Raw genomic sequence first — 11,513 nt, forward strand, 5'->3', positions numbered from 1 at the left:
CCTCAGTGAGAATGCTGAAAATGTGGCTGATGAGTGGAACAATTTGAGCACTTGGCTGGTGGCTCAGTTTCCCGTTATGCTGCAGCTCCTGCATGCAGAGGGAAGTCAGAGCATTGAGGCTGCAAAGCAAAGGTTTGCTAGGAGGGTGGCTCTTCATGAACTCGAACAGAGAACCAAGCTTCTTGAAGCCATTGAAGAAGCCAAGAGACAGAAAGAACAAGAAGAAGAAGCTGCCCGTCAAGCCGCAGCTCAGGCTGACCAAGCCAGACTTGAGGCAGAACGTCTTGAAGCTGAAGCTGAGGCAGAGCGACTTGCACCAGTTCTGTTTACTCCTGCTGCTTCTGCTTCCATTCCAGAACCTCAAGCTGCTCAGAACGTTCCTTCCAGCTCTACTCCGACAAGCTCATCCAGACTCGACATCATGGAACAACGTCTTGACACTCATGAATCCATGCTGATTGAGATGAAGCACATGATGATGGAACTTCTGCGCCGTTCTGACAAATCTTAGTTTTTAGGATCTCTTCTTTTTCTTCCTTTTTCTTTTTATTTAACGTTGTTTTATTTAAACTCTGCTTATTTACTTACTTTAATTTGTTCATTTGTGACTCTATATGCATATATCTATATATATTTGTGGCACATAGGTTTGCAAAACCTGTTTTATTCATAATTGTTCTATGTTTACATCATAATTCCTTCCATCATACATTATTCCCTATATCTAGAATGGAGGATCCTTCCTCATTCTTCTGCATTCTTGGCGCTGCTCCACTCTTTCCTTCTCCAGACGATCCAATGCATACTCTATGTTGCCAAGTTTGATGCTCAGATCATCTTTTTCTAGACTATCTTCTGTCGTCTTGAGTCTCTTTTCCACAGTCTCCTTCTCTTCCAGCAGATTCAGCTCCCGCTGGCAAAGCTCCTGAATCTCTTCCACGAAGCAGAGGAACTCCTTCAGATCTTTCTCCATCTCTGGACCAAGATCTTCTTCCAGCAGTGTCTTCGTCAGCTCTTGTATGGTCTTTGTACCATCGGGATGCCTAATATTGAGGAACATATCTTCCTCAAACGCCTTCCTTCTGAGCTCTTCTAATGCCATTCTGTATGATGCCATTTTTCTTACTGAAAATTATTCGAGCTGTGAAGCTTACCTTTCTCTCCAACGCTTTATATAGGCTTCACTTTCTCTCTGAAAGTTAATGCTCTTACAGTTTCTCGAGGTTAAGTACTTGGTAACTGACCCTTCTATTTACTCACTTGACCGGTGGTAAACGTTCATCCCTTGCATTAACTCTTCTATTTATTATCGCCTCACTCTGATTCTTGCATCGTCTTCATTTTCTTTCAACTTAGACCTTCTCTAAGGGGGAGTACCTTGTACTTCAAGCTAAGTTTTTCACACCCCGAGCTTTTTGCTTATGACAAAAAGGGGGAGTAAACCCAGTTTTTGATGTGTAAGATGTGTTAGTGTGACTTATTTTTCTTTTGGAGATTTTAAGAGTTCCACCTTCATGACCATAGATGTGTCACTGGGCAAATACAAGGAATACATTTCACTTCTTCTGAAGTGATTCTAAGTTGACTCTGATACCCAAGACTCTGATACCTTGTCCATGACTCTGATCACTTATGCGCTCTGATTATTCGTTTTTCATCTATGTCATAAGCTTTTCACTCTGAACTCTTATATGATTTAGCTCAGAATCTAGACTTTACTAACGTTTTCATCAAGTATTAGATTCAGGGGGAGCTAAGCTCAGAATCAAGCAGTGACTTGAATTCAGAATGAGCAAGATAAACTATTCACATCAGGATAAGTCTTATTCTATATCTCTAAACTCTGAGTGAATTCAGTTTAATGTTTAAGAAATTGTTCATCAAAAATCTTAGTTTTGTCATCATCAAAAAGGGGGAGATTGTAAGATCAAGTTTTGATCTAGTAGTACAACTCTATGTTTTGATGATTACAAGTTAACCTTTTGATATGAACAATTGTGGTACTCTAACGTGTTTTTCTGAGTGTGCTATTTACAGGCTCTGACCCTGACTCAATTTCACACAAATCAGAAGCACTGTGTATAAAGGGTAACCCAAGCAACGCTTTCGCATTCACCATGTTCAGTATGAACAGTGGAAAAGCTTCAGAAGATCTGAAGCTATACAAACTCTGATGAGGACTCAGTCGCTAGAAGCTCTGATGATCCAGAAGTTCTGACAACCAAGAAACACTGAAGGTTCAGATGTTCCGATGGTGTAGAAGACTCTGAAGATCCAGAAGCTGAATAGTGGAAACTCTGAAGTCCAGAAGCAAGAAACTCTGAAGGCCATGTTCTTCCCTCTGAGTTCAGAATCAGAAGATACAATGGTCAGAGGATCTGTGCTTTCCCTCTGACTCTGATCAACCGGCTTCACAAGTTCCAATACGAAGCATTCCTCTGATCAGAAGTCTCCTAGGTTAAAAGGTCAAGTCGCTATCCAAGTACAAAAGCAAGTGTACCTTCCTGACGACCTACCTAACGTTCTCAGCCACAGCAGAAGCTGGATTTTCCAGAACTGCCCTCCAACGGTAGCATTTCCATGCAACGCTCAACCCTAATCCTTGGAGTATATATAGAGGCTGAAGATTGAAAGAAGCTGCTAGAATAGAAGAAGAGAAGTGAATAGAAGAAGCAACACACGCGCAAGATATTCAAAATATTCTAAGCTTTCTTTCATCTTGTAATTTATTTTAGTTTACACTCAGCTTATTCAGAAGCAAACCCTTGTAAACACCAACCTCAAACAGTTGTTTGATTTTTCCTTTAGGAGATCAAGGTTGATCGGATCCTAGAGAAGACTAAGAGAGTGAATCTTAGTGTGAGCTAAGTCAGTGTAATTGTTAGTCACTTGTAGGTTTCAAGTGCAGTTGTAACTCTTACCTGATTAGTGGATTGCCTTCATTCTAAGAAGGAAGAAATCACCTTAACGGGTGGACTGGAGTAGCTTGAGTGATTTATCAAGTGAACCAGGATAAAATCCTTGTGTGCTTTTCTATCTCTATCTTTTGCACTTAGTTCTCGAAAAGATTTGTTAAAATCTTTAAGGTGGTAGTTTTGTACTGAAAACGTTATTCAAACCCCCCTTTCTACCGTTTTTCATACCTTCATTCCTTACACTCACCTCCGACCCACATCTCTCTCTGAGTGCATCAATATTTTCCATCAAGAAGCTTCTTTGATGCTATGCAATGTGCAAGGTCAGACTGACCTAAGCGAGAATGCTGACTATGTGGATGAAGAGTGGCACAGTCTGAGCACTTGGCTAGTGGCTCAAGTTCCAGTTATCATGCAGCTCCTGCATGCAGAGGGAAGTCAGAGGATCGAGGCTGCCAAGCAAAGGTTTGCTAGAAGGGTGGCTCTTCATGAACAAGAACAGAGACAGAAGCTTCTTGAAGCTATTGAAGAGGCCAGAAGAAAGCAAGAGCAAGCAGAAGAAGCTGCACGTCTAGCCGCAGCTCAAGATGAACAAGCCAGATTAGAGGCAGAGAGACTTGAAGCTGAAGCTGAAGCCCGTAGACTGGCACCAGTGGTTTTTACTCCGGTTGCTTCTGCTTCCACTCCTGCTAATCAAGCTGCTCAGAATGTTCCTTCCAGCTCTACTCATTCAAGCTCGTCCAGACTCGACACCGTGGAACAACGTCTTAATACTCATGAGTCTATGCTGATCGAAATGAAGCAAATGATGATGGAACTTCTGCGTCGATCTGATAAACCCTAGCTTTAGGATCTCTTCGCTTTTATTTTTTCTTTAACTTCGTTTTATTTCGTTAATTTTTGTTTCTTTCTTTTTAATTACTTTACTTTGGTCATTTGTGATTATCTATGCATATATATATCTGACATTATGGTTGCAAAATTTTCTTTATTCATAATAAACTGCGTTTACATTATACATTTTTTTCTTTTTCCTAAAATCCTAGAATGGAGGATCCCTCCTCATTTTTCTGCACTCTTGGCGCTGCTCTGACCTCTCCTTCTCCAGACGATCCAGTGAATACTGGATGTTGTTAAGATTGACGTTCAGCTCATCCATCTCCAGAATTTCTTCTGAAGTCTTGAGCTTCTTCTCTATAATTTCCTTCTCTTCCAGCAGCTTCAGTTCGAGCTGGCTGAGTTCTTGCACTTCCTCCACGAAGGCAAGAAATTCCCTCAAGTCTTTCTTCAGCTCTGGACGCAGGTCCTTCTCCAACAGTGTTCGTGTTAGCTCTGAGATGGTTGTTGTACCCTCTGGATGCCTAATGTTGAGGAACAAGTCCTCCTCAAAGGCTTTCTTTCTCAGCTCTTCTAGTGCTACCATGTATGATGCCATATTTCCTTTGTTGAAAGTGCTCGAGTTGTGAAGCTTACCCCTTTCTCCATCGCTTATATAGGCTTCACTTTCTCTCTGAAAGTTAATGCTCCTACGATTTCTCGAGGTTAAGTTCTTGGTAACTGACCCTTTTCTTTACTCCCTTGGCCGGTGGTAAACGTTCTTCTTGTGCATTAACTCTTCTATTTATTTCGCCTAACTCTGATTCATGCATCGTTTTGGTTTTCTTCAAACTTAGACCTTCTCTAAGGGGGAGTACCTTGTACTTCAAGCTAAGTTTTTCACACCCCAAGCTTTTTGCTTATGACAAAAAGGGGGAGTACAACCCAGTTTTTGATGTGTAAGATGTGTTAGTGTGATTTATTTTCTTTTGGAGAATATAAGAGTTCCACCTTTATGACCATAGATGTGTCAATGGGCAAATACAAGGAATACATTTCACTTCTTCTGAAGTGATTTTAGTTTGACTCTGATACCTTGTCCGTTGACTCTGATTACTTATGCGCTCTGATTACTCTATTTCATCTGTCATAAGATTTTCACTCTGAACTCTTATATTATTTAGCTCAGAATCTAGACTCTTCTAACGTTTTCATCAAGTATTAGATTCAGGGGGAGCTAAGCTCAGAATCAAGCAGTGACTTGAATTCAGAATGAGCAAGATAAACAATTCACATCAGGATAAGTCTTATTCTATATCTCTAAACTCTGAGTGAATTCAGTTTAATGTTTAAGAATTGTTCATCTAAAATCTTAGTTTTGTCATCATCAAAAAGGGGGAGATTGTAGATCAAGTTTTGATCTAGTAGTACAACTCTATGTTTTGATGATTACAAGTTAACCTTTTGATATGAACAATTATGGTACTCTAACGTGTTTTTCTAAGTGTGCTAATTACAGGCTCTGACCTCAATTCAATTCCACACAAATCAGAAGCACTGTGCATAAAGAGTGACCCAAGAAACGCTTTCGCATTGACCATGATAAACATGAACAGTGGAAAAGCTTCAGCAGGTCTGAAGTCTTACAAACTCTGATATGGACTCAGTAACCAGAAGTTCTGGAGATCCAGAAGATCTGGCAACCAAAAGACTCTGAAGACTCAGAAGCTCTGATGGTGTAGAAGACTCTGACAATCCAGACTCTGAAGAGTGAAGACTCTGAAATTATAATTTCAATGCGCAAACCATACACAACTTATATAACTTAATTTACTTTATTCCTACTCACCCTCTTTTATTATTTGGACAACAAAATTCCCACAACCATTTCCATAATTCTATAACAGAAAACAGCTGTTTCAACATAATGAAATTATATAATTTTAGAAAACAGAAACATTCATAAATGAACATAGGTCAAGAGAACAAACTCTCCCTTGTGACTAAATAAAAGATCAAGACAACAAAGCAACAATAGGAAATAGACCAAGCAAGACCAAATAAAAAAAATAGATAAAACATGTATTCAGCTTTTGTTTCAAAACAAAATTTAAGCAAATAAAAATCTGGTCAACAAAGAAATAAATTATTTTACTTATACTAAATTACGGTCAAAAATCTACATGATATATCAAGTTTTTTTACTGATTGATTCTGAAATTGAGAAGGAATTAAAAAGATTAATAAATACAATAATGATTTGTTTTTTAAAATAGTTGGTGGATATAATATTTTAATACTAATCAGTAATAGAATAAAAATCTTATCACTATGCTGTTGAACTCAATCAGTTTTCATGTGCACCCCATGTAAAGCTGTTTTCATTGTGGCAGTGAATATACTTGAAACTCAGTGATACTGGTCAATACTTCATTTTCCAATGGTTATCACAAACATTTGGTCAAAGTCTCATTGCCATTAAAAGAAGCCCAAGTGCACTCGAGGAGTAACCTTTTCCACAATGCAGCAGCAAAAACAGTAGAAACACAATCCACAGTACAAGTTAGCCTCTGCTCAAGAGAAAAATATATAACAAACAAGATTGGAACAAAGGAGGATAGTTTGTCAGTCACAAATAAAACACTTGAAGCTTGACTTTTCTCTTTAAGCCAGTTCCAGAACCTAAATAGTATCAGATCATGAACACTGAATACTTACATATAACAAAAGAAGTTGAAACCCTGAAATCATTTTACTCTTAATGATACAAATTCTATCCCCAAAAAACTTTCACATAAAAAGTACTTAAATAACATAAACTCCAAAGTCAATAAAAACCCAAACACAATATAGCAAAACTATATAACATGTATATGACAAAATAGTAACTCGACATTCAAAGAACTATACAAGATCATCAACTTATATATAAACATGGATACATACATTCATTACATAAACAATTTTAGTCATCAAGTAGTTAACAAAACAAGACTACAAATTGCTTAGAGTAAGCCAAAATAAACATTAACCTACAAACACTACCTAATATTCCAACTGATTAACCTACCAACTTCTTAGTTTCCTTGATATCAAATAGTGCAACTATGGTCTACAAAAAAACTACCCATAGTTATTAACTTGTTTTCAAAACCAAGGAATAAACACCCCCACTTTCACACAAGTACTAATCTGTTCCATACTTGCACTCCTTAAACTTCACATTCTGAAATTCTTCCTCCACAACAAATTCATCCTCTAGCTTTCTCTTGAATGATTTTGAGCAACCACCATATTCTGTAGTGCTCCTTTCAATAGGTACCTGGCTTCACAATCACAGGGACCACTAAATCAGGAGGGCTTCCCAATAACTCCATATCTATCTCATAATCATCAAGGTTCAACTCAGAAAATGAACTGGGGAACTTTGCCTACAAGATATCAAATAAACAATTAACTATTTTACCAAATTGTTGTTTCCAATACTAACCCAGTAGAACAAAATTAAGCACCAAAATAACATAAACAAACCATAATGGGAGTCTCAACAGATGAATTTGCCATAAACACTTCCATAAGATCAAAATCATCACAAACACGTTTCACAGTATATGGATCCTCAAAGTTGTACACATTCACCAAATTCTTCTCAACCTTAAATAGCAAATCCCTTCCAACCAACCCTTCCTGCATAACAGTGGTAGCACGAGTGCAGTTCGGATCCTAAACAATTTAACAATTGATGAATACATATTTAGAGATATTTAAACTCATCAACTAAGACTAAATTAGACAACAAAATCGAAAATAATCAAATCAAAATCATAAATTCCCACACACACACACACACACATATATATATATATATATACCTCAACTTCATTTAGCATCTGACTACATGTTTTCTTTAGCAGATTTTCAGCAATTGAATCGGGCATCACAAAATCAGCATAATCTACCCCATCAGAGACTTGTAGCTTAATCCTAAACCTAACAACATCAAGAACACAAGTCATTTAGGTTTTTATAAAAACAACACAACAACTAAGTACAACTTCAAACTCCTGAAAAATAAATATCCCTTGCAGATTTTAAATGTCAAGATTTATAACATATACCTAGGAGCAACATAATTAACAAGTCTAAAGCAGCCAGAACAGTAATAATGCCCATTCTCATTCATAACTGCACGAGAGCACTTGCAAGCTAGGTACCACCAGCTATCATCTTCCAAAAGTGTAACTATCTTCGCTCGAACAACAAAATCTCCATCCTGCATTTATACATCTTAATTCATTCTTTCCACAAACACAAGGTACTAAAGAAATAAAACATCTCTTAATGAAAGAAATTACAAAAACCTCAATCGTTTCATTCAATGATTTCACAGTTTTTCTTGGATGATTCTTAATAAAATCATCATACACTGAAACAACAGAATTTTCAATCATATTAAACCCAGCTTCATCAGCAAACTGAGTATCAGTCACCATAATCCTGAAAAAGAAGAAATAAAAGCACAAGTAGATTATATCCACCTAACTCAAAAAAAAAACCTTAATCTACAAAGAGGTTTCAATTGTGAACAAAAACATACTCATTCCAGAATGATAAAACCTCCGGGATTTGAGCGTTAAAACTTAGCCTCGTTGCACCCACTACACCTTGAAGCACACTTTTTCCTAAAAATACATGTTACATAAATCAAGAAATTACCTACTTATTACAAAAATACAAACAAAACACCTCACCATTTATAGTCAAACAATATATCAAGTTTTATACAAGCTTTATACCTCTGAATTTTTTTATTTTGGCTAACTGGAAAACCAAGATTGCTTCTTCAGTAGAATGAATAGACAGATAGTCCGTGACAAATTTGGCATGCTCTTCAAACAAAACACATTGAACTCTCCCCCTAAATATAAAATTAACACAAACAAGAATGAAATTATAAATACAGAGTAGACCAACAAACACATGCACTAAATAATAGTTTAGTTCTTAACTAAACAGGATATGAAAATTACTTGTCATCAGCAAGCTCTATGATCATCATCTTAGACATCTTCCCTTTTTTAACACAAGTCCTTTCTTCAACAATACATGTGAGCAACCCAATAAAATCTGCACAATAACAAATAAATTATAAACTTAACGTCTATGCATACCATACATTAGTTAATATAACAAGTTAATAACCCTACACAGCTACTGAAATCAACCACAAATTTATGCAAGTTTTCAGAACTGCAATAGCTTAAGGAAACCTATAAAATCCATAAGTGATTCTACATACCACTATGAAGCATAAAACTTATCACACATTTTAATATTCTTACCAACTAAACAATCTGACCGTCCACAAGCCATATTTACTTGTTCTGAATTCTTTAGAGAAAGACCCCACATCGGAATTTTTGTGTTCTCACATGGCACAACAATAGAATCATGATTAAGAAGAATCTTGAAGGGATGTTCAGTTGCACGAATAGGTCCCAAATTAGGCACCAACCGACCAAAAGTTATCTTATATACATTCCCTTCCATGAATGTTTGTCCCCATTTAACATACATTTCTCTCCTTAGAGAGCATTGAATCTTGCCTCCCTTCAAATGAAACCATATAGCATTTATTATTCACAACAAACAATCATAAATCACACTTAATAACTATCCAATAATAACCAAATTAAACTTTGAATGACTTCTGAAATAAAACAATTCTCAGATCATACTACATACATATTGATCCATAAGAATTATCTCCACTGATTTTGGTACTCCATTTCCATTACATGTGTACACAGTCCAAAGCCTGACTACCCTCGCTATCACACTCCAAATTTGAGATGGTGGACACAAGGCATTAACAATACCCAGAGAGAAAGAGTTAGCCATCACAAATTACTCCAAGTTTTGAAACTTTATCTTAAGCAAAGACTGAATACTACTAACACGTTTAGCTTGGACCACAACACATTACTATCTTATATAGGCAATATAGGCGGGCTCTTACAATTTTGTAATTCAAAATTTTTTATTAAACAATTATAAATGATAAAGTTTATCCCTAACTTTTACTGCGTATTACGAAGTTTTATCTATAACTTGAGTACCTGTCAGTAAAAGCAGCCTATTGCACCCAAGCTTAATAAAATGATATTTTAATCCATCTAACTAAACCTAACTATACATCACAACTGATTACCATCATTTTAACTCATATAAGAGACACCCTTTAGGACTGTTTCCAAAAAGAACAACTAAGATAAACTAATTTGTTATTTACTTCAGACACACAGCTCATGTATAATATAATAATTAATTATAAAAGATATCCCTTAGTTTACCAATCGGTTAGACATAATAAAAATCTACAATAGTAACTGAAAAAAATTGGAAACATGCAAGTACCAATCACCTGACATGTACTGAAGAGTCTGATAGATGACATATAAATCACCTTCAACAAGTAGATAATGGACAAAGCGGCAAAAAGACTTTTCGAATTCACCATATCCCTTTTCACGCCCACTTCATGAAAACAACACTTCAAAAGGCAGACACCTTGCCCCTAACCTGTCAATTTACCAAAAAATCAGCAGCACCTTTACAACCTGAAACTTACCCAAAATACGAAACAGAGGAACACCACATATGCCAGATCCTTCTAAGCCTAACAAAATCTTCCCTCATTGACATTCCGAATGCAAACCACACGTGTATATAACAGAAGCCAATGTCAAATCCTTTTCAAAGTTTTTCCACACAAAAAGCCCAATCACTATTATATAAAATAAAAGAAAATAAAACAAGATCACAATTTATTTATATATCAATTAAAAAAAGTTGTCTTAAAATTGGAAAATATATTTTTATGTAAATACCATTAATTACTAACTAATAAATAATAAACATAAACTTGCACCAGTGGTTTTTACTCCTGCTGCTTCTGCTTCCACTACAGCTCATCAAGCAGCTCAGAATGTTCCTTCCAGCTCCACACCGTCAAGCTCCTCCAGACTCGACCTCATGGAACAACGTCTTGATACTCATGAATCTATGCTACAGGACATGAAGCAAATGATGATGGAACTTCTGCGTCGCACTGATAAACCCTAGTTTTAGGATCTCTCTGTTTTCCCTCTTAACTTACTTTATTTTAACTTCCTTTTATTATCTTCTTTAAGTTACTTTAGCTATTCTGCTTTGTTGGTTACTGTTTCTCTTTGCATATATTTCTCTTTGCATATATATATATATATGTCAACTTGTGTTTGCAAAATTTTTTTTATTCATAATCATTTTATTTACATCATACATTTTATTTTTCCTAAAGTCTAGAATGGAGGATCCTTCCTCATTCTTCTGCACTCTTGACGCTGCTCTGACCTCTCCCTCTCCAGACGATCCAGTGAATACTGGATGTTGTTGAGACTGACGTTCAGATCTTCCCTCTCCAGAACCTCTTCTGTTGTCTTGAGCTTCTCCTCTATGGTCTTCCTTTCTTCCAGTAGCCTCAGCTCAAGCTGGCTGAGTTCTTGAACTTCTTCCACGAAGGCAAGAAATTCCTTCAAGTCGTTCTTCAGCTCTGGACGAAGGTCCTCCTCAAGCAGTGTCCTCGTTAGCTCTGATATGGTCGTTGTACCCTCTGGATGCCTTATGTTCAGGAACAAGTCCTCCTCACAGGCCTTCCTTCTGAGCTCTTCAAGTGCTTCCATGTATGATGCCATTTTTTTTAATTGTTCCAGTTGTGAAGCTTACCTTCTTTCTCCATCG

At 36.7% G+C, this 11,513-nt stretch overlaps 1 protein-coding gene across 1 annotated transcript; it reads right to left on the reverse strand.

Annotated features, from left to right (window-relative positions):
* Nucleotides 1-6,360: 6,360 nt before the first annotated feature.
* On the reverse strand, nucleotides 6,361-9,632 carry LOC130713145 (replication protein A 70 kDa DNA-binding subunit E-like). The gene is made up of 11 exons (XM_057562941.1): nucleotides 9,477-9,632; nucleotides 9,074-9,341; nucleotides 8,762-8,858; nucleotides 8,528-8,649; nucleotides 8,329-8,413; nucleotides 8,093-8,228; nucleotides 7,850-8,004; nucleotides 7,604-7,721; nucleotides 7,263-7,454; nucleotides 7,054-7,162; nucleotides 6,361-6,413 (listed from the first exon to the last, which is right to left on the reverse strand). The coding sequence occupies exons 1-11, from the start codon at nucleotides 9,630-9,632 to the stop codon at nucleotides 6,361-6,363; spliced, it is 1,491 nt and encodes a 496-aa protein (XP_057418924.1).
* Between the last annotated feature and the right edge of the window lie 1,881 nt (nucleotides 9,633-11,513).

This window comes from Lotus japonicus, chromosome 4 (genome assembly GCF_012489685.1).
Source record: "Lotus japonicus ecotype B-129 chromosome 4, LjGifu_v1.2".
NCBI classification, from domain to species: Eukaryota; Viridiplantae; Streptophyta; class Magnoliopsida; order Fabales; family Fabaceae; genus Lotus; species Lotus japonicus.

Bases quoted from the DNA above. Each gene is read 5' to 3' on its own strand.
- LOC130713145 (XM_057562941.1), bottom strand. From the start codon at position 9,632: ATGGCTAACTCTTTCTCTCTGGGTATTGTTAATGCCTTGTGTCCACCA. The intron at 8,229-8,328 runs GTATGTTTTTGT...CTTCTTTTTCAG, and splicing joins GTTTTATCATTCTGGAATGA to GATTATGGTGACTGATACTC. The intron at 7,455-7,603 runs GTATATATATAT...TAAATTGTTTAG, and splicing joins AGATGCTAAATGAAGTTGAG to GATCCGAACTGCACTCGTGC.